At 44.5% G+C, this 24,259-nt stretch overlaps 2 protein-coding genes across 2 annotated transcripts in view; both read left to right on the forward strand.

The window, feature by feature from the left end:
* Positions 1–24,259, forward strand: part of LOC149179197 (uncharacterized) — a 459,862-nt gene that overhangs the window by 10,798 nt on the left and 424,805 nt on the right.
* On the forward strand, positions 10,542–12,723 carry LOC149179198 (uncharacterized). Its single transcript, XM_089423886.1, has 2 exons — positions 10,542–12,118; positions 12,243–12,723. Exons 1-2 carry the CDS (start codon positions 10,542–10,544, stop codon positions 12,721–12,723), a joined length of 2,058 nt encoding a protein of 685 aa, XP_089280012.1.

The following is a 24,259-nucleotide window of genomic DNA, read 5'->3' on the forward strand; positions in this document are numbered from 1 at the left end:
TGAAAATGACTAGCAATGGGACATTACAGTGCCAATTTCCAAGAAATCAAGCTTCACACTATCTTCATAATTTTTTTGGGGAACCGATTATTGTTATGGAGTTCGAGTAGCATTGGTATATCAAGTTTGTTCTTCACCTGGGGTTCAATACCATTGCCTTTATTTGCCTAGGAATTCTTTCATCAAGGTTGAATGTGATTGTGGGCAAGGGTTCGATCCCTTTGAGCCATTAGAGGTGAAATCTAAAGGATTAAATTTCTCGTCCAAAGGAGGAGGCTGCATGTTCTGTTTTAACACTCCAAACATCTCCTTAGCTCGTGATACATGTTACAGAGAAATTAAATGGAGAGATTAAGGTGGGTTGTGAAGGTCGTGCCAATGAAGCCAAGATTCTACTAGCCAAGGGACAATGTATTCGTATCTGAAGAATAAATTGTGTCGTGTCACAGGCTACTCTAGATTCTAGAAGAATCAAATTTGTAGCTTCCGTGGGACAAGACACGATAATCATCTCACATCCATAGCAGGTCAATTTTAAACCGAGAAGGAGAGCCCTAGACCTCTAGAATGACCAATTTTCTTTCTCCTAGGACCTCCCTCTACCTCGAGTGGAGATCATATTTTCTCGCCTCCCACTTGCTTCATCTGCTATGTGACTATGTCCACATTCGATTTGGGGGTTGCTACATGAGTAATCATACTGGCAGGCATATGTATATTGATGTGATGATATGTTGGTTGCACTGACTTTATGATTATACTTAGTATTAGCCTTACTATATGCATGTTAGGGTAGGATGCATTGCATGTTCATTTTCTCATTAGAACTAACATCATATGATATTTCTCATGGTAGATTAGATGCATCTGAATTAAAATTTGCATATTTTATTTTCTGTTGATTTTATGGCCTAACATATTGGCATGTGCGATCATCAGACGCCGAGAAAGCATGTCGCCCTGTGTTTTTCCATCTATTATATGTGCAGGTGACCGGCCTAGGTAACCAAGAGATTGTTGGAGTTCTCGTGACCTCCCGTTCGAGTAGCTTCTCTCACTTCTTCGAAAGATCACGTCCCAATTGGAGCCAGATGTTATCCACCATTTTGTGGGTAATATCCATAGGAGAATTTTTTTTCTTCAAGATGGTCCTTAGCCGGCAGCCAACAGCACCTTGCTGCCATCAGCTAGCTCATTGTGCCATTTTCTCCGCCACCTGAGCCAGCCATGTGGTCCCTCGCCCATCTGCCATGATCGTATGTTTGAATGTGGGCCTCCTGAATCTAAAGGTATGCCTTGTCATTTTGAAATTGAGTATTGTAGTTTGCTTATCATGGACACTTCTTGATATGGATTAATGGGGGGATTCAACAGAAAGAATTGGATAGGTCTGTGCTTCTGTCCCCTAGACCCCTTTTAGGCATTAACCTGGGATTCTAGTCCCGTGGGATCTCTTTCACTGACCAGGGGTGGTAGTTCACAAGAAACCTTGATTTTGGTTGCGTGGTCCCGCTCCCTTCTCTGCTCATATTACCCTCTTTCCGTTCATTATTACCCCATCCATCATTTCTCCCACCTGGGTCCACATTCCTCCATCGGGTCCACATAGGGTCAACTCACCCCTTCCCCTTGCCCACACCTTGGGTCATGGCCTGGAATGAAGCCTAGAGGTTGATGCATCTAAAAAACAAAGTTAAAAGCATATATGGCCACATTCAATAGGAAAAGTACTACAAAATGCAAAAGATGGCCGGGACAAAAACATTTAGCAAGTGGGCAAAAGCCAACACATGATCTCTACCCCATCATCATGGCCATCACCTTGGTTCCAATAGGTTCTATGGGCCTTCTTCGTCATATAGGAACCCATGATTGTCCCAACCCTTGGTGGGCAATGAACCGCCCCACCTTAAAAGGGGGAATTCACTGCTATATCTTGTACATCATGCTCTAACCCCTTGAGCCCCAAGTAGTTAATCAAAGAAAATCATTGAAAGGCAAATGGCATATAAAGAGGGGTGGAAAAATCAAGGTTGGGGCACCTCATGTACCGCGATTTCTCCCTCCTACACATTATAACCCCAAGTGTGGGCTTCCCTCTTGATAGTTTCCCTTATACCCCAGTATGTGACCTAGGGTTGCCCCTTCTAATTCCCTAATTCATTCAGCTATTTGTCACATGCCACCACCTTTTGACGGATGTACGTTGATTATATTAGAAGCAGAAACCACCTCTAACAGGTTACCTGGCTAACCCCATTAGGAGCTTAGGAGACATTGGCACATCTCGAAGCCCATTATGGAAGGACAGGCCATTATGAAGTCCCCACATGTGGTCCATGATTAGGTAAGCTCATCTACTCGATTTCTCTAATGGCTTGTTGTACTGGAATCCTAGGGGATGCATTGGATCTTATGCCGGATTGCAAATGGTTTCCATTTGGGGTTTGGTCTCCCTATACGGGGTCCTAATCCTCTAGAGGGATACATTGGCACATATAGGGTGAGTGTTGAGAGCCATTTGCCTCCACAACAGCAGATTGCATTTCATGGATCCCCATAGCCATTCAGAGATTGCTCGTGGTTCACTTATTGGCCGAGAAGGATGCACCTGACCCATCATGCCCAGCTGGCCCCAAATCTATACCAAACACTTGGCAGATGATCCAGGACTTCTATGATGATGTGGCATTTCCTACATTATCATCCTAGCCCTTGAGGGCAACCTACAAGCATCTTCGATTTGTTTGGAGACCCATGAGGACACTTGTGTACCCCCACAATCATTTGGACCACCATAGGTTATTACAAGGGGCCAACCCCTTGTCCATTGCCTTTGTGGGTCCTATTCTTCGTTGTGGCACCTATGGACCTCATCAGGACTCCTAGAGGGCCCTACGACATGCATAGATTAATATTTTTCTTCTTGACAGGTTTACCTTTTCATTCGTGAGCTAGTTTGGTGGGCTTGTCACCAAAGTTAGGTCATTTTCCACATTATTTTATTTTTAGGGGCTAATATAAGCTCATTAGCTAAATTGAAATCCTAATTGGTGTATAAATAGGAGTCAGTTGGATTCATTTGTATCATCGCTTCACTTGGGATCTCTCTATCCTTAGAGAATTTCACACTTTTTCGTTGGAGGATTATTTTGGATGATGGATGAATTTCGATGTGTGGAATTGGGTTATTTGTTTCTTGGAGCTTCTTATTTGCAAATGTCATGCTGGTTGGATATAATCTCTAACATTGTAAATGCAAATTTAACGCTATTTTCTTGTTGCTGCATGTATTTGAATTTTGCTATAATAAGGGCTAATTGCTGCATGTACGAAATGTGGAATTATGTGTCTATTTAGCTTATTATTTGTATGGGCCATTATTAGATGAATGAAATGTCCTAGAGATAATTTTATCTTGATAAGACCTCACCATTTGTATGAATTATAAATGCTTGGAAGTCACTTTTCTTCTCTTTCCTCTAACATTGGACAAAGTTGACTTTTGGAGCCTCCTTGAACAATAAACTAAATCCTTCTTCATTATTATCCTTGATTCCATATTCCCAAGAGAATTAGGCACTAGTCCCTCAAAAGGGTGATCATTCTAATCCTTTTTTACCCTTTTTCCTAGGTCTAGCCTCATTAGGTCACCTAGGGCATCAATTTACCAGGAAACCAACCACAAGAAAACTTTGATCTCCTAGATATAATTGCACTGGTGGATCCCCTTGCTACCCTCCAAACTAGAAGCAATTCTGATGGTGGTTTCTCCGGATACCCCAAGCCCTAGCTCTAGGATTAAGTTTTGCCTAGGTTTTCCCAAGGCTAGAACCTAGTAGAATCAAATTGACATCTTTAGGAGAAAATTCTTGTTTGATCCTTTCCCCTCACATTGACCAAGTTAAGAACATCATTGGTTGCCAAAATCCATCCCCTAACCTGGGCTGGATCCACTTGGCCTTGTGTGGTCCCATTCTTCACCAAAGCCTATTTAGCAAGGACTACTCAAGAATCCAAGTTCTCAAAGGATTTTAGGGATTGAGAACATCTTTTATAGGTCTTATACTTGTATCTCAACCCTCCCATCCTTATCCCCTTTTCGTAGAAGATCAAGTCCCTTGCTTAAGGAGCAAGCGAGCCCTATCCCTCAAAATCTTCTGGAAAGGAAATCATTTGGGTCACTCTGCCTGTTCATTGATCTATACTTCATAAGTGACCTCTCAACTCCCAGGTCTCCTCCCATTGATGAAAGTCCGTAAAGAGTAGGGAGTCTTAGCTGTGGTGACAGTGGGCTAAGTCTCCATAGTTGCCCTTGATCTAGCAGTCGTCCTCATAGGAGCTCCTTTTAGGTCCCATGCTAGTTTGAGCAGTAACAGGACCAACTACACCTTGTAACCAGGTTCATGTTATGTCGCTTATGCTTTCTCTGAAGATTCAATATTCGGCTCTCAACTAAATATTTGACAAAAGACTTCTTCTAGTGGTAAATTTGTTGATGAAGGCAAGTTCTAGGTTCCACTACCACTTCGTATTTTTTAAATTTCAAATTTTATTTTTGCTTTAAAGCATTGTTGAGACAACAATATGGTTTTCAGAGATCCATTTGTATGCTTGGCTTGTATGCTGGTTTATGGTGTGAATGTCTGGTTCGCCTGAATGTAAGGGAGAGTGCTTTTGACTGTGAGTCTATAGATATTGTTATAAAGATGCCTTGTACTATTTTTGTTCATCTGTCATATATTTATGACTAAGTCCTCAAAAGTCAGAGTATTGTCATAATCTCAAGGAGTGAGGCAGCCTTGTATAACATTGCTAAGTGTTGAATTCTGTTGGAAAGTCTATCAGTCAAAGTCATGCATCAAATAGCTTGAGGTGTTTGCCATCGTTAACGAAAACATGGATCAAACCTTCCTAAACTCCCTTCAAAAACTAGCAACAACAATAAAAAAAATCTCTTTCCAAGGGGATACTTACTTTACTACAACAAGAGCAGCCACAAAAAGAGCATGAGATGGGATACAAAATCATCAGAGTATTGTCATAATCTCAAGGAGTGAGGCAGCCTTGTATAACATTGCTAAGTGTTGAATTCTGTTGGAAAGTCTATCAATCAAAGTCATGCATCAAATAGCTTGAGGTGTTTGCCATCATTTAACAAAAACATGGATCAAACCTTCCTAAACTCCCTTCAAAAACTAGCAACAACAACCAACAAATTTCTTTCCAAGGGGATACTTTCTTTGCTACAGCAAGAGCAGCCACAAAAAGAGCATGAGTTGGGATACAAAATCTATGCGCTTGGGACATAATTGAGATTCATGGGGTTTTGTAATGATCCTAAATAGGAATACAAGTGAGATAAAGCAAATAATCTGCGCAACAAATTATAAAAACGAAATACACATTAAACATCCATAGAAAAGCTGCAAATATGGAACAACTGAGCCATTTTATTACTTTTCTGAAGGCTAAATACAATGGGTAACAAGATGGTGCACATGGGCTTGTCTCAATGGACAAGCATGACCAAACCCAGGTGAGAAAATGGTGGAACTGAAGGTTGTCCAACTGCTGCACCAATCTGCACTGCGCTACCCCAAAAAATTACCTTTCTGTTGAAGTTCGAATGGTAGGAAGGTGCACTTTTACTGCCCAGAAAATTATGCGCTTTTACCCGGACTCCTTGGCCTAAACCCAGAAAAACCCATGAAAGATTTTGGCTGGTTTAGACTTCTGAAATTTGACCCCCTTGGAGCCCAACTTCAGCTGCAACTGCAAAACTTGGCCTGCTGGAAACTGCCTGTAAATCCTCCCGGAAATGATCCCAAAGTGTTGGGCTGACCCCTGCTATCAAATCCCTGACTTCCTGGATGGGATTCCGGCCTATGGTACATGCTCCCAAGCTCCACGAAAACTGTTGGAATGGCCTCCGCGTTGTCCCCTAGCCCAACAATTTGAATTGCTGGAATGCTGGCTTTGCTCGCTATAAAACTCAACAAGAATGCTAGCCTATGGCTGCTCTCTCAGCCCTCTAACTCTCCCCGCAAACACCTGATCTCTGATGGCTCCTATCTCCCTCGCGTATTCCCTTGCTGCGCAGAAATACGCACTCCCTGCTCTGCGCTGAATAATGGTGTTGTCTCACAACCCCGGAACTCCTGAAAAACTTGTGGAACTGCCTCTCTAGGGCGGGCACGGAAGGTCCCCTGAATTAGAGGTCGAATCTCCCACTTGAGAGATTCATGCAGTTGGTTGACTCAGCTAAACAACAGAGCAAACAATCAAGTAGTTTTGTTTGCAAGATGTAAGAATGAAACCCAAAATGAGAGCGTTTCCCTCCTTCTTATAACTCCTTGGGCCCCCCTTGCCTCATGTGGGCCCCCGCATCCACCTATTCAACTTTCCCTCCAAGCTATTCGAATGGGTAATTCGAATTCTCATGTGGGTGGCCCCCACATTCCACTAGCAACCAAATTAAATCGAATTGCCTCCTAAGTCCCTAAGTCGAAAATGATGGGTTCTAACTTCTCTTCCTTAGCCAAAATTGTGTAGTAACACCCTGTTACAAATGTGTTTGAGAAGGGACATGACAGTGCTCCCCTCCCAAATGTTGCTTGCCCTCAAGAAACCTCAGAGCTGAATGGTCCAACATGTGCTCACCTTCCCAGGTGGCATCCTCATCCGACAAGTTCTTCTAACGCACCAAGAGCTCTTTGATGGTCCTGCTCCTCAGTTTCCTTTCCCTGCTCTCCAAAAGGGCCTCAGGTTCCAAAACCAAGTGGCCCTCATCATCCAGTGGGGGTAGATTAGCTGCTGCTGTCACCTGTTGTCCCAACACCTTTTTAAGGCATGAGACATGAAAAACATTGTGGATCCTGCTCCCTTGAGGCAACTCTAACTCATAGGCCACCTCCCCAACTCGTCTAACCACCCGGTAGGGCCCATAGAAGCGTGGTTGTAGCTTCTCGCCCCCTTCTATTTCAGCATGGACTGCCTGTAAGGTTGTAGCCGGAGGTACACCAAGTCCCCCTCGTTGAAATGCCTCTCCATCTTGTGCCGATCTGCGTATACCCTCTGTTGATTTTGGGCTGTCACCAAGTTATCCTTGAGAGCCTTGAGGATGTCTTGGCTCTCTTGGACCCAATCTTTGGCCTTTGGGGCCTGACTGTCTCCAAAAATAATGTCAGCAAAAGATATTGCATCATATCCATATAAAGCACGGAAAGGAGTCATACCAATGGACATGTGGTGCGTGGTGTTGTAGCAGTACTCGCCCAGATGTAACCACCGAATCCAAGCCCTCTGCTGATCGGTCACGTAATTCCTCAGGTACCGCTCCAACCACTGATTAACCCTCTGGTCTGGCCACCTATCTGAGGATGATAGCTAGTGCTAGGAGTGAGCTTGGTCCTGACCAATCTGAAAAGCTCCTGCTAGAAGCCTCCCATGAACCTGCTGTCCCTGTCACTCACAATGTTCTTGGGGATCCCATGCAATCTGAAAATCTCCTAAAAGAACAGTTCTACAACCTGTGCAGTCGTGTATTTGGTGGGGATGGCGAAAAAGTGGGCAAATTTGGTCAACCTGTCGACCACTACGTAGATGCAGTCCTTCCCCTACACTGTGGGGAGCCCTATGATGAAATCCATAGAGATACTTTCCCATTTCCCCTCAGGGATAGGAAGTAGTTGTAGCAATCCTGTGGGGTGGATTAGTTCCCCCTTGTTCCTCTAGCATGCCTCACACTCTCGTACGTGCTGCAGCACGTCCCCCTTGAGGCCCTTCCACATGAATCTCTCCCCGACTGCCATATAAGTTTTCTAGAACCCCTGGGGCCCGGATAATGGTGAATCATGTGCTACCAGGAGCACCCTCTCCCTCAACTGCAGGTTGGGTTCTAAGAAAATGCGCCCCTTGTAATAGATGATCTCATCCATCGCTCAGTAACGATCATCTGCATGGGTACCCTCCAATACCTCGCTTGCCCTTTTGTCCTTGGAGTACTCCACCAATAGCCGAGCCTTCCAATTATGACAGATTCTCATGAGGGATAACCCAGCTGGTCTTCGAGATAGAGCATCTGCCACCACATTGTGCTTCCCCCGCACATACTCTATATCGAAGTCATAGGCCTGCACCTTGCTGACCTATCTCTGTTGCCTGTCATTGAGGCCCTACTGCCCCATGAAGTGCCGAAGATTGTTGTGATCAGTGTTCACTCGAAACCTGTTGCCCACCACGTACTGACGGAATTTGGCCAATGCATGCATGATGGCCAACGTCTCTTTGTCATATATGGAATATGACAGCTCATGTGGTAGGAGCTTCCGACTCTCGAAAGCAATGGGATGCCCTTCCTGTGACAATATTGCTCCAACTCCTACCTCGGATGCATCACACTCCATGGTGAATGGTTGGGAAAAATTCGGAAGTGCCAAGACCGAACAGTTGCTCATCACCTCCTTGAGGCGGTCGAAGGCAACCTGTGTCCCATCAGTCCAGGGAAAAGCCCCTCTCTTGGTCAAGTCACTCAAGGGTGTTGTCAGCTGTGAGAACCCCTTGACAAACTTCCTGTAGTAGGTGCAAATGCCCAAGAAGCCCCTCAGCGCAGTCACATCTCGGGGTACTGGCAAATCTCGGATGGCCCGAATCTTCTCCTCATGGACCTTCACCCCATCAACACCAATGATATGCCCTAGGTAGAGCATCTCTGTCAAACCAAACTCGCACTTGGAGAGCTTGGCATAAAACTGTTGCTCTTCCAGAATGCGCAGTACCTCCTCCAAGTGTTGGAGGTGCTCCTCCCATGTCCGGCTGTAAATCAGAATGTCATCGAAGAAAACTAGCACAAACCTCCTCAACTGTCCCCGGAAGACATGGTTCATGCATGACTAGAAGGTGGCCGGAGCATTGGTCAGCCCAAATGGCATGACTAGGAACTCAAAGTGCCCATAGTGGCACCGAAAAAGCTGTCTTAGGGATATCCTGATCCCTCACCCTGATCTGGTGGTACCCTGAACCTAAGTCACCGGATTCGCCGTATTTAATCCAAAAAATTCGAAATTCGGCGTATTTAATGGTCATTCGAATTTGTTCGTTTCAGTTCGCCGTATTTAATGGCGTATTCGAATTTTTGTCGAATAAATTCGACATTAAAATCGATTAAATTCGTTTATATGCGTTCAAATTCGTTTTTTTCGGGTATGCGTGTTGCTGTTTTAGGCTTTAGCTTAGGTTTCATTGTTGTTTTCATTGCCGCCGCAGACGCACGACAGAGACAGAGACTACACGACTACACGACACCTTGACGGGCTCGGGCTAGGGTTTCATTGCCGCCGCAGGCCCGCAGACGCCATAGACTAGTCACTACAGTCTAACTCTACACCTTGAACGCTTGACGGGCTCGGGTTTTTCCTGCCGCGTGCTGTCAGGCTTCAGCTGTGCCTGTAGGCTGTAGGCTGTAACTTGTAAGTTTTTCGGTTTCCAAATTCCGTCATAGTTATTACTTATTAGTTATTAGTAATGGAACGTCAACGAAGTTACGAACCATGGTCCACCGTCCAGCAGATATATCATATGGTTGTAGGCTTGTAACTAAAACTTATGACTGTGTCTTTATGTTACTTCTAAGTTCTATGCTCAAATTATAGCTGCATCTTAAATGTATGCTGAGACAGAGAGTGACACTTTAAGATCCTCCTCTTCACAAGAATGCCGAGACTATATCATGCTATGTTCATGCTATGTTCTCAGCCAAAGGTTGCAATTAAAAATTTCTTATATATGCTCATGAATTTCGTGATGAAAGCTGCAGGCAAACAAATCAATATTAACCCCCAGAAAGGGAAATAGCTTCTGTAAATTGAACATAGATAAACACAAGTGTAAAATTCTATGTGAATTATATTGATTTTAATACCACAGATGTTAAGAAACTGGTAGATCTCTCCACCAAAACTTCAACAGAAAAATATTCTGGTCTAGAATACCATGTAAAAGATACTAAACTCGAAATTTTCACATACCATGATTCTTTGTTTGATCAAACATTGGAAGATAATATACCATGTAAAACCATTTGAAACAAGTTGAACAGAAAGATAGTCTCTTTCGTTGGTATTAGACCAATCATAATGGAATTGCAATGTATTCTATACAGAAAGGTAAGCCAGAAACAAGCTGAACAGAAAGGTAGTGTCTTTCATTGTTATTTCAACAGTCATAACAAGATCAAACCTCTGTAATTTTATGTCAAGCCACTGTAATAAATTATAATGATATCAGCCCAGTTGAAACTTGAGTCTGCAGTTAACAAAATGTTTTAGTGGGCTGAAGCCTGAGAGTACCCAAAGGACAATTTCTTTTGGATCATATGCTCCACTTTTTCTAGGCTCTAGGCTCTAATTATGTTCTCACTGTGTTGAAGGCTAAAGCCTGATTTGACTGTGTTGAAGATGACTAACGAAAATGTAATTTCAAAAAAAATTGCAGGCATTTCAGACATTGAAGTGTCAGACATTTCAGACTTCTAAATTCCAATGGCACCCCCAAAGTCAACTGCTGTAGCTTGGAATTTTATCCAAAAAGATGGTTCTAATCTTTCATGTCAGCTGTGTGGACATAATTTCAAGGGCACTTTGACTAGAGCAGTGGATCACCTTCTCGGTATTACCAATGGAAGTGGAGGTGGTGTTGAAGCCTGCACTAAGATCACTGATGAACAAAAAGCCAAAGTGGATAAAGACCATTCCAGTTCACAGATGCAAAGGCAGAAAAAGGTGAATAAGACGCAGCGAATTGAGAGGGAGATTGCCATGTCTTCCTCCACCATTAATTCAGTTTCAAACATTGGTGGATCTAGTTCTACAGCTCCTCAAGCAAAAACAGGTGGGCCGAAAACATTAAATCAATTCTGGAAACCTGTTGAGAAACAGGAAGTTGATGACGCTGTTGCTGAGTATTTTTATGCATGTGCAATTCCCTTTAATGTGGCGAGGAGTCCATATTTTAAAAATGTAATTAAAAAGGCCATTGATTTTGGGAAGGGCTATGTTCCTCCTGGATCTGAAGCTTTAAGGACAACTTTGCTAAACAGAGCGAAAGACAGAGTGACAGAAAAGTTGGCTGATATTAAAGAGTCCTGGAAGCTTACAGGATGCACAATTTTGAGTGATGGTTGGTCAGATTTGTGTCATCGCCCATTGATCAATGTGCTTGTTTATTGTCCTCAAGGGGTAGTTTTCTTGAAGGCAGTGAATGCAATGGATCAAGTGAAGACATCAGAATTCATTTTTGGAATTTTGGATGAAGCGATTCAAAAAGTTGGGGTGGAAAATGTTGTCCATGTTGTTACAGATAATGCATCAAATTGTGTTGGTGCAGGGAAGCTGATTATGGAAAAATATGGGCAGATTTATTGGACCCCTTGTGCAGCTCATTGCTTGGATTTAATGTTGCATGACTTAGCCAAATTTCCTTGGGTCAATGAAACAATCCGAAGAGCCAAATCAATTTCAAACTTCATCATCAACCATCGTCTCACTTTGAGCATATACAGGAAGAATGCATCAAAAGAGTTGTTGAGGCCTTGTGATACAAGGTTTGCCACTTTTTATATTACTCTGAAAAGAGTTGTTGAGGAAAAAGCGAGCCTAAGAGCTGTTTTTTGCAGCACTGAGTGGGAGAGATCTACTCTCTCAAAAGAAACTAAGGGGAAAAATGTTGAACAAATAGTGCTCAATAATGGCTTTTGGGAAAATGCAAACAAGGTTTTAAAAATTTGTGGCCCAATTGTTAATGTGCTCCGCATGGTTGATGGTGATAAACCTTGTATGGGTTTTGTTTATGAAAGCCTTGATCGTTGCAAAGAGGCCATTGCAACTGCTTTTGATAATGTGGAAGCTGATTACAAGGAGATATGGGATTTAATTGATCATAGATGGAAGATGATGCATAGTCCATTACACGCAGCAGCATGCTATTTGGACCCTAGATTGTTTGGGTTGCCAAGACATAGGGACGAAGAAATCATGAATGGACTTATCCAATCTATTGAGAAGCTAAATCCAGATCCAGAGATTGCAGGTTTGATCAGAAGTCAGTTGAGAGCATACAGGTAAATGTCTATTGAATTATATTCCTTTGCATGCAATTATATGAATCTTGTTGTTAATGTCTTGCAATTATATGAATCTTGTTGTATATGAACTGATTGAGACTCTCAACTTGAATGCATACAGGTTAGAAGAAGGATTATTTGGAACAGTATCAGCAAAGTATGATAGGAGCAAAAGTGATCCAACACTATGGTGGGAATGGTATGGTTCAGGGGCACCAGAATTGCAAAATTTTGCAATGCGTATCTTAAGCCAAGGAGCAAGTGCATCAACATGTGAAAGGAATTGGAGTTCCTTTGACCACATTCATTCCAAAAAAAGATATAGACTGTCATCTCAAAAATTAGAAGATCTTGTTTATGTTCGTAGTAATTTGCAGTTGGCATTGAAGAATGTGGCTAAAGAGTCATCCAATTCTTCTACTCCGTGGATCGATCCTGTTCCAAATGCAACAATGGATGATGCTGATTTGTACATTGATAGTGACAGGGAATTCGCTGATGAATCTGGTGCTGAAGCATCTAGCGGATCCATATCTCATACTACTCTTGATGACATAGAACTTTTTGATATAACAAGTGGGCAACAGGAACGTCAAGAATAAAACTTGTGTTCCTGTTTTAGAGTTCTAGTTTAGTTTTTGCATGAACAATTTGCTAGAGCCTAAAACTGCCAAGCTAGCTGCTACTTTAAAGTTTAAAGTTTAAACTCTCTTTTTATCTAATGTGGAAGCTGTTCACTCTTATTTGATGACTGTTTACTGTTCTATTCGCTTTGATGGTTACATGGTACATCATATTTTGGTTGGTGATCAAATGGTATCTTTTAGAAATTTTCATTATTTCTTTGTCAATATGGTTGACTCATTAGCAATTTTCATGTGCTACATAACTTGCTGATTTTTCCTATACATTTCAAGCTTTTCATCGAATTATGCTTTGACTCCATTATTAATATAATTTCTAACAATAAGATAGTCTTTATAAGTGTATAAATCTGCCCTCTATCTTTAATATACATTTTTTTTTCTTCGAATTTCTATATGTCGAATTTTATCGACAAAATTTGAGTTGCCGAACTTTATTCGAATTTCAAGGTCCTCGAACTCGAACTCGAACTCGAACCTGGTGACTTAGCCCTGAACGCAGATCTATCTTAGAGAAGTACTTGGCTCCTCTAAGCTCGTCCATCTGCTCATGTATGTGGGGAATGGGGTACCGGTTCTTCAGTGTCTTCTGGTTGAGGGCCCGGTAGTCAATACACATCCGAAGGGTTCCATCCTTCTTCTTCACCAGTATCACTAAAGACGTGAAGGGACTGGAACTTGCCCTGATATGGCCCAATGCTAGCAGCTCCTGGATGGCCTTCTCTATCTCGTCCTTATAGGCCTTGGGATGCCTATAAGGGGTGGTGATCACTGCTTGCACACCCGGCTCCAACTCAATAGTGTGCTCAAATCCCCTGTCTAGTCGCTGCCTTGGTGGAATGTCCCCAAACACCACTGCGTATCTGTCTAGCAAATCCTGTATGTCTTCTGGTGGTGGCTAAGCCTGTCCCCCAACCTCTGAGATCTTCAGCTCAACTGCCCATGCAATGTCCCCATGTCGCAGGTCTGCCTCCATCCCGTGGTCTGAAATTGTCTAAGGTGGATAAGACTGCATGCCTCTTTGTTAAAATTGGAAACTAGGGACAAACTCCATGTGGGTCATCTTATTTATGGCAGCTGATATTTTTCTTGGATTCCTCTTATCGAGAGGTGTAGGATTGATCTAACGATCATCCGATTCTGACATGTATTCATGGAGATATGAATTTATTTTTATTTCTTGACAATTTATCAAGGTCGACCAGCAAGTAAAATTGTGTTTCACACCCCCAGCTATACGTTGATGTGGCATATAAGTAGAGGAGACCTTGCGACATTATGACACTCATCTCATCTCCACATCTCTTCTCTCTCCTAGCTTGTTTGGGTATGCGAAGGAGGAGCTTCTCTCTCTCACGTGGGAAAAAGGAGTACGCAGTTAGGAGCAGCAGCATTGACCTAAGTGCAGGAGGACGAAGGAAGGTACAACAACATTGATTTTGTAATATCCCTTATCAAGAATATTCCTCAAACACAAGCAAACTCCAACCAGAGATGGACTGGGAGGGCATTTACCAGATATGTCGCCTCTGAAAAGAGGACGAGATCCGGAGGCTACCTCGCCCTTTCCAAACTCTATCTAAGAGTATAGGAGAAAACACACAAGTGGTATAATAGCCGATAATGCTCAAAGAGATAAAAATAACAATGGTGCAACATATCACAATATAACCATAAGCAGATACCCAAGAAATGCAGAGAGAAATGCTAAGCCATTTTATTATACTGAGTAATAGAATGAGTACAGGAGGTGATCAGAAAGATGGCACCTCGACTTGCACAAGGCAAGTGAAGAATTATACTCAGAATAACAAGGAATGGCCCCTCTCTGAACTGCGTCCCAGCGACTGGAGAACTGCCGTGCTGCTGCTGCTGCTAGAAATCAAATGAGGATTTGGGGCTTCTCCCCTCCTCAGAAAAAGCTGAAACTCTGGAATCGGACTCTACTCAAGAAACTCAGAAAAACCCAGAGAGCTTTTCTGAAATGGTCGACCCCCGAAAATCACCCCCTCGGGGTTATGCGCAGTCCCTCAATGCTCTATGCTGCCACTGAATGAAACCCTCCAGAAATCTGCTTGAAAACCCTTGCCAAAGCTCTCCAATATGCAAGGGCTGATCCCCTGCTCTATCTCTCAGCACAAATCCAACTGCAAACCCTCACCCAGAACTCCTGCCAGAAAGAACTGCGTCACCCCTCTCAGTGCTGCGCAGTCCTCAAAAACGCTGATGAAACTGTTGCTGAAATGCTGGTGAAACTACTGCTGAAATGCCAATGGAAATACCTTGCCCGAGCAGGCACTCAAAGTCCCCCGGGGCTAAGGGTGAGATCTCCAAACGGAGACACTCAATGCACTAAACAGTGTTGCAGACTAGCTAAACAGCCAGCGTGCTCTAAGTCGAAATGACTATCACAAATGCTCATAACTGAATGATCAAAATGAGGGGGCTTCTCTCTTCTTTATAGCCTTTGCCTCTCTCAATCCCAAGGCTCACCTTTTCCAACGTAATTCCCCTCTTGCCATGTGTTTCTTCCCTTCTGCGCAGTCCCTCCATGTGTCTGCGTGGGCTCCATCTCTGCGTCCCCCTTTGGCCCCCTTGGCTCCCCTTTAAGTCACAACGTTGTGCTACTAGGAAGTGACTTTTATTCTAAAAGTGAGTTATGTCCCCCTTCCTCACTTTTTTTATTTATAAATAACTATAGAAAGCAAAAATTGAGCAAAATCGAATATTCCAATTAGCCATGGCTAATTAGGAATATTACAGTCTCCCCCGGCAAAATGTTGCTTGTCCTCAAGCAACTAAAGTGATGGATGCTGCAAGATTTTCTCACTCTCCCAAGTGGCATCCTCATCCGGCAAATTCTTCCACCTCACCAAGAATTCCCGGATCGTCCTGCTTCGTAGCTGCCTCTCCCTGGTATCAATGATAGCCTCCGGCTGCAACACCAAATGCCCCTCATCATCCATGGGTGGTAGCTCATCTGTCACTGTCACCTGCTGCCCCAATGCCTTCTTCAGGCATGATACATGAAAAACGTTATGAATCTTGCTGCCTTGGGGCAGCTCCAACTCATATGCAACCTGTCCAATCCTGAGTATCACCCTGTATGGCCCATAAAAGCGGGGCTTGAGCTTTTTAGCCCCCTTCTGTTTCAGTGACGACTGTCGATATGGCTGTAATTGTAGGTAGACCATGTCCCCTACCTCAAACTGTCTCTCCACTCGACCCCTGTCGTCATACAGCTTCTGCTGGTTCTGCGCTATAGCCATGTTATCCTTGAGAGCTCAAAGGATATCTTGACTCTCTTGGATCCAAGTCTTGGCTCTAGGAACCTTGCTATCACCAAACATCACGTCAGCAAAAGATAAAGGATGATACCCATATAAGGCATAGAATGGTGACATACCAATGGACATGCGATGAGAAGTGTTGTAGCAGTACTCCCCCAGATGCAACCACTTCAGCCATGCTCGCTGCTGCCCACTGACATAGTTACGCAAGTAGCCCTCCAGCCACTTGTTAACTATCTCTGTCTGTCCGTCCGTCTGTGGGTGATAATTGGTACTCGGTGTCAACTCCGTCCCCACCAACCGGAAAAGCTCCTGCCAAAACCCGCCCATGAAATGGCTGTCCCTATCACTGACGATGGTTTTAGGAAGACCATGTAGCCTGAAGATCTCTCTGAAGAACAACTCGGCCACCTGTGCTGCTGTATAGTGTGCGGATATGGCAAAAAATGTGCGTACTTCGTCAGTCGATCAACGACGACAAAGATACAATCCTTGCCCTGTACCATGGGCAACCCTGTGATGAAGTCCATCGAAATACTCTCCCACTTCCCCTCCGGAATGGGAAGAAGCTACAATAATCCTGCGGGATGGCTCATCTCTCCCTTGTTCCTCTGGCAAACATCGCACTCCCGGATATGCTGGAGTACGTCCTCCTTGAGGCCCTTCCATGAGAACCTCTCCCTAATGGCCTTATAGGTTTTGGTAAACCCTTGATGGTCTGCCAATGGTGAATCATGCGATGCCTGTAGTATCTTCTTCTTGAGCTGAGACCCCTCACTCAAGAAGATCCGGTCCGCATAGTAGATGATCTCATCGACCACCCTGTACCTGTCATCTGCCACCTATCCATCCAGAACCTCACATGCAAACCTGTCCTTGGAATACTCTACTAAGAGTCGAGCCCTCTAGTCTGTATCCAAGCTCATAAAAGACAACGTGGTTGGTCTACGTGAAAGGGCATCTGCTACCACATTATTCTTACCCTTGACATACTCAATGTCAAAGTCATAGGCTTGGATCTTACTGATCCACTTCTGCTGCCTCTCCTGTAGCTGCTTCTGCTCCAAGAAGAATCTGAGGCTGTTGTGATCAGTCCTCACCCTGAACCTGTTAGCTACCAAATACTGCCGGAACTTGGCCAATTCATGCATGATGGCCAGCATCTCCTTGTTGTATATAGAATACAACCTCTCGTGCAGAAGGAGATTCCGGCTGTCATAGGCTATAGGGTGACCTCCCTGCATCAATACTGCGCCGATCCCCTCTCCCGACGCGTCACACTCCAAAACGAATGGCTACATGAAATCTGGCAATGCAAGCAGTGGGCAACTGCTCATAACCTCGAGCCTGTCAAAGGTTCGCTGCGCTGTATCCGACCAACTAAAAGCCCCTTTCCTCGTCAAATCTGTCAGGGGTGCAGCAAGCTGGGAGAAACTCTTGACGAACTTCCGGTAGTAAGTACAAATGCCAATGAACCCCCGGAGTTTTGTCACGTTTCTCGGCTCTGGCCATTCTTTGATGGCCCTGATCTTCTCCTCGTGGACTCTCACTCCGTTCACCCCTATGATGTGTCCCAGATACAACATCTCCGTCAACCCAAACTCACACTTGGAGAGTTTGGCATAGAACTGCTGCTCCTGTAAGATATGCAATACTGTCTCAATGTGCTAGAGATGCTCCTCCCAAGTCTTGCTGTAATGAGAATATCATCAAAGAATACCAACACACTTCCTCAAGTGATTGTGGAAGATGTGATTCATGCAAGACTGAAATGTAGCGGGGGCGTTGGTTAGCCCAAAGGGCATCACCAAGAACTCAAAGTGCCCATAGTGACACCTGAAGGCGGTCTTGGGAATGCCCTGCTCCCTCATGCGAATCTGATGGTACCCAGATCTCAAATCAATCTTTGAGAAGCACCGTGCTCCTCTCAACTCGTCCATCAACTCATCGATCCTGGGTATGGGGTACCTGTTCTTCAGGGTCTTCTTGTTCAGGGCCCTGTAGTCAATGCACATCCTCAATGTATCGTCCTTCTTCTTCACCAACACCACGGAAGAAGCAAAAGGACTCGTGCTCGGTCGAATGTGCCAAAGAGCCAGCAACTCTTGGATAGCCCGCTCAATCTCATCTCGATAGGTCTTGGGGTGCCTATAGGGGGTGGTAATTACTGCCTGTATGCCGTGTTCAAGCTCGATGGTGTGCTCAAACCCCCGATCCGATGGCTGTCTGGGTGGAATCTCTCCAAACACTATGGCATACCATTCAAGGATGGACTGTATCTTTGGATGTACCGTCTGCCCTGTAGTCCCTGCCTCTGATGCACGCTGCTCCACTGCCCACTCTATGTCTCCCTTCCGGAAGACTGCCTCCATCCAATGAGTCGAAACAGTCTGAGGCGGATATGTGTGCTGTCCCCATATCTTCTCATGCCTCCCTATCTTCTTATTATCCCACTCCATCTCTAGGGTCTTCCAATCTGTCGTGACCTTCCCTAGAGTGATAAGCCACTGAACACCCAATATCATGTTGGTGTCCAGAATATTGACGACGAAAAAGTGGTCAGTCGATGTGTAGGTGCTCATCGTCACTGAAAGCTCTGGAACATAACGAGCACACATCATGGTCTAATCTCCTGGGACCAAGACTGAAAACCCATCGAAGCTCTCTGTTTGTATACCTCTCCGCTCAACCATCTGTGCATCAATGAAGTTGTGGGTTGCCCCATTGTTAACCAAAACTGATACTCGCTGGCCACGTACTGTCCCCGGTACGCGTAGCGTCAGAAACTTGGGCACTCCTCGCAATGCTGCAAGGGCCCCTCCGGTGGGTGCAAAAGATGCACCACCTGCTGCTGGCGGTGGAGGTGGCAAAAGTCCCTATACGACATGGCTATCTCCTGCCTCCACATCATCCTCATCACCCTCTTCTCCACTGCTCTTGGAGAAGACCTCAATAAAGTGTGCTTTGCCAGCAGCACATCTATGTCCTAGTGCCCACGGCTCCTAACAGTTGAAGCACAACGCTTCTTCTTCAGCTCCCTCCTGGCATCGTCGTCAAGCTGTACTTGTCTTGGATTCCCTTTTGGGGGTGGAATCCTCACATCCTTCCCCTTAGACTGAAAAGTCTGTCTCTGGGGGTAAGGTGTCCGGGTCCTGCTGATAGCGTCCTGGAGTGTGGCTGGTCTATTGGATCGGACTAAACCCCGAAGCGGCTCTGTTAACCCCTCAACATACATATAGACCCTCCGCGCCGTGGATAGGTCTGGCACCATCACGGAGACCCTCAAGAAATCTGCAATGTAGGTCTCTGGGCTCCCTGTCTGTTTGAGCCTCGTCATCTCAACAAAATGCTGCTCTGGATCCCTCCGATCAAATCGCTCTATCAATCTCCTGGTAAACTCAGCAGATGTCGTCACTGTGGAGTGCCCGAGTGTAACCATCCCATGAAACCACCAATCCTGGGCCTCACCATCCATATGCAATGTGCCACCTTGATGGACTCTGTTCTGACATCTGGTTAAGCTGGAAATAAAATATCCAGCTTCTCCACCCAAGACTTTGCCGAACTGTTTGATGGACCATCAAACTTAGGCAAGTGGAATCTACTCGCTTTATGGTGGGTGTCACCATCATGGTAATGTCGGTACCCTCTGTGATGGTCGCGGGGTCTATTATCCCACTAGAGCTGAACAAAATCTCTGAATGAGAGGGCTTCCCTGAACTCCTGCCCATATGCGTGGTACTCTACAAAATAATCGCCCATATGTCCGAACTATGCCTCCTGCTAGGCTACGGCCCCCGTGTCGGCTCCTAAGAAGGTGGGCATGGTAGAGCGTGTAGGGGCATGTGAGGTCATCTGCTACGCAGTATCACGCTGCTCTGGCAAATCGTGGGATGCGCCCGATCCCTCACCAACCTGGAAAATCCATGGGCTCTCACGCTGTCTGGCCTCTACTGCCGTGAATCTCTGCCCCATCACCTCAATCTGTCTCGACAGATCCTGCACTGATTTGAGGAGCATATCCGCAAATCTATTCCCGTCATCATCTGCCATCAGATCCTTCTGCTTTGCGTCCACCACAGGCTCCCTCTGTTTTGCGTCCACCACAAGCTCCTCCTGTTCTGCATCCACCACTGGAACACAGTCTCCCTCTCCGTAAGTGTTCTCCAACCTACGCCCAATGTCTCTGTATCTCCGACCTCTATAACAGATGTAGGGTTTTTCCCCTGGTGTCATAGATTGCTAGCTCCACAGGCTGAGCTAGATCTATGCTCTGATACCACTGTAATATCCCTTATAAGGAATATTCCTCAAACACAAGAAAAATCCAACCAGAGATGGACTGGGAGGGCATTTACCAGATATGTCGCCTCTGAAAAGAGGACGAGATTCGGAGGCTACCTGGCCCTTTCCAGACTCTGTCTGAGAGTATAGGAGAAAACACACAAGTGGTATAATAGCCGATAATGCTCAAAGAGATAAAAATAACAATGGTGCAACATATCACAATATAACCATAAGCAGATACGCAAGAAATGCAGAGAGAAATGCTAAGCCATTTTATTATACTGAGTAATAGAATGAGTACAAGAGGTGATCAGAAAGATGGCACCTCGACTTGCACAAGGCAAGTGAAGAAATATACTTAAAATAGCAAGGAATGGCCCCTCTCTGAACTGCGTCCCAGCTGTTGGAGAACTGTCGTGCTGCTGCTAGAAATCAAATGAGGATTTGGGGCTACTCCCCTCCTCAGAAAAAGCTAAAACTCTGGAATTGGACTCTACTCAAGAAACCCAGAAAAACCCAGAGAGTTTTTCTAAAATGGTCGACCCCTGAAAATCACCCCCTTGGGGTTATGCGCAGTCCCTCAATGCTCTGCGCTGCCACTGAATGAAACCCTCCAGAAATCTGGCTGAAAACCCCTGCCAAAGCTGTCCAATATGCAAGGGCTGATCCCCTGCTCTATCTCTTAGCACAAATCCAACTGCAAACCCTCACCGAGAACTCCTACTAGAAAGTACTGCGTCACCCCTCTCAGTGCTGCGCAGTCCTCAAAAACGCTAATGAAACTGCTGCTGAAATGCTGATGAAACTACTGCTGAAATGCCAATGGAAATACCTTGCTCGAGTAGGCACTCGAAATCCCCTGGGGCTAAGGGTGAGATCTCCGAACGGAGACACTCAATGCACGAAACAGTGCTGCAGACTAGCTAAACAACCATCGTACTCTAAGTTGAAATGACTATCACAAATCCTCATAATTGAATGATCAAAGTGAGGGGGCTTCTCTCTTCTTTATAGCCTTTGCTTCTCTCAATCCCAAGGCTCACCTTCTCCAACGTAATCCCCTCTTGCCACGTGTTTCTTCCCTTCTGCGTAGTCCCTCCATGTGTCTGCGTGGGCTCCATCTTTGCGTCCCCCTTTGGCCCCCTTGGCTCCCCTTTAAGTCACAACATTGTGTTACTAAGAAGTGACTTTTATTCTAAAAGTGAGTTATTTCCCCCTTCCTCACTTTTTTTTATTTATAAATAACTATAGAAAGCAAAATTTGAGCAAAATCGAATATTCCAATTAGCCATGGCTAATTAGGAATATTATAGACTTGGGTTGACTGAGGTGCTAGAGGGCAGCATTGACCAGTGTGAAAACACCCTTGACTGCGGATTTGTGTGGGGACCCTCTATCTTGCTAGCTGCAGTTCAGATCAGCATTTGTTGACCTCTGTTTGACCACAGTTTTGGGACAGCGTTGATTGGTTAGGGCTGACCGCAGGAGCTGATATGTTGATTGCGGTTTTTATGATGTTTTGAGGATTGTTTTGGGCTGCTATCTATTGTTGTTGGAGGCCGAGTTCTCCTAGGTTGTCTTGAGGTCAATTAGGAGCTGTTTGACCAGCGTTGACCTTGCTGTTTTGGATTACACTACTGCTGTTGTAAAATCACAGATTTGTGATATTGTACTATCTCGCTCTCTGCTGAATTATTGAAGAATATAGAAGAATTGATTAAAGGGTTTCCCCGCATTGGGGTTTATCCTTGGCTGGTGCCACATCTTGTGTCTCTTGTCTAGGCTTGTCTTCTGTTGTTTTTATTTATGTTCTATTAGCATTTTACTATCATGTTGATGTGATTGCTATACTGGAAATTGACATTGGGCTAATAAGAAGATTTGAAGTAAATTGCTCTTAACCATAGAACATACCGTAAATTAACATGGTATCAGAGGTGAGGTGAAGACAAAGCCCAACCAAGAGTAAGAGCAATCACCGAAGACAGTTGGAAAAAGTCAAAAGGCTTCATGGGTTCCTCAACACACTTCCCGACTGAAGACAAGCTTTGTGAGAAGTTTAACTATCACGGATGGAAGATGTCTCTTGATCTGACATTGGAAGAGCAGGAAGTGTTGGACTGTGTGAGGGGTAGAATTACGGAGCCTCCATCAAATGCACCGGCTGCCACAAGGAACAAATACACTAAGGGTGAAGTCAAAGCGAAGATCATCCGAGACTCAATTGACAAGCGTCTGGTGGCCTACATTTCCGAATTACACCTCCAAGGAGATCTATGATAGATTGGTAAGCTTGTTTAAAGTTAGTGATGCAAATCAAGTTTTGTTCCTCAAAAATAAGTTGAAGGATATTAAGAAGGGCAAGGATGAAGATATTCAATCCTACTTCTTAAGGATCACTGAGATCAAGAATGATCTCCTATCAATTGTAGAAGTCAATGATTGAATTTCGAGATTTGAAAAATTGATGTCAAGATGCATTCAAGAAGAGACAAGGATGGTGGAGCAAGAAATGCCTTCAAGCAAAGGCAACCCCACTACTTTCTCCTCTTATGCCAAAAGGAGAAATAATTCTGGGTCTAAAGGTCACTTCAAAGGAAAGACTGGATCGAAGGGTGGAAGGAAGGGAAGATGCTTTGTTTGCAATAAATTTGGCCACTATGCGAGGGAATGTCCAAATAGAAAGGACACATCACATGATGATGATCAAAATCACTCCCGGGGCAACTCCAACCATAATCAAAGGAATGGTAGGTTCAATGGCAAAGGAAAGAGGAATGCGGGAAATCGAGGAAGTGGTCAACCCTCCAAGAAAGCAAGGAACTCCAGGCATGAATCAAATGTTGTTAACAATAAGCAAGATGAATATTATCTGATATTGACCCTCTCCACTACATCTCCGGATTCGTTGCGCAATTGGCTTATTGATAGTGGTGCCTCAAGGCACTTCATTGGTTACAAGGAAGCTCTCTCTAATCTGATAGAGAAGGGAGACAAACTTGGAGATTATTCTTGGAGACAATTCCACCTATCCTATAAAGGGTGTAGGGAATGTTACTCTTCAATTAAATTAAGGTAACACAATTCATTTGCAAGAAGTCCTATATGTACCTGATCTCAAGAAGAACCTGGTGTCCATTTCGGCAATGGAAGACAAAGGCTACAAGGTGGCCTTCATCGATGGCAAGGTACATGTGTGGAAAAAGAATTTTAAAGATGCTTTCACTCTTGGGTTTCGGGTTGACTCTTTATATCAAGTTGGAGGAAGTCCGTTGGGAGTCATGTCTTGCGACACAACTCTACAGTCTGAACTATGGCACTGGAGGTTTGCCCACCTTCATTATAAGGCTCTACCCGATGTGAGATAGATGGTGACAGGGATGCCCAAGTTTAAAGTAGAGCATGAAGGTGTATGTCCGGGATGTGCCGAAGGAAAGCTCAAAAGGGGACCATTCCCCTCAAGCCATAGCAAGACCTCTGACATTTTGCAGTTGGTTCACTCCAACATATTTGGTATGATGTCGTGAACTCTTTGGGAGGATATCTATATTATCTCACTTTTACAGATGATTATTCTCGCAAGACTTGGATATACTTCTTGAAAAAGAAGGATGAAGTGTTCTCCTGGTTCCGTCACTTCAAAGCCTTGATCGAGAATCAAACCGAGAAGAGGATCAAGATTTTAAGGACTGATAATGGGACCGAGTATGAATCTAATGAGTTCCATGACTTTTGCAAAGAAGTTGGCATTAAGAGGGAGATCACAACACCATACACTCCTGAGCATAATGGTGTGGCTGAAAGGAAGAACCGTACGCTTTTGGAAGATGTTCGTTCTATGCTCCATGATCAAAGACTTCCAAAGTTTCTATGGGCCGAAGCTGCGAACACCGCCGTATATGTTCAAAACTGATGCC

The sequence above is a fragment of the Pinus tabuliformis genome, chromosome 4_1 (genome assembly GCF_031772625.1).
Source record: "Pinus tabuliformis cultivar Carrire ecotype Pingquan chromosome 4_1, CPIR1, whole genome shotgun sequence".
Lineage (NCBI taxonomy): Eukaryota > Viridiplantae > Streptophyta > Pinopsida > Pinales > Pinaceae > Pinus > Pinus tabuliformis.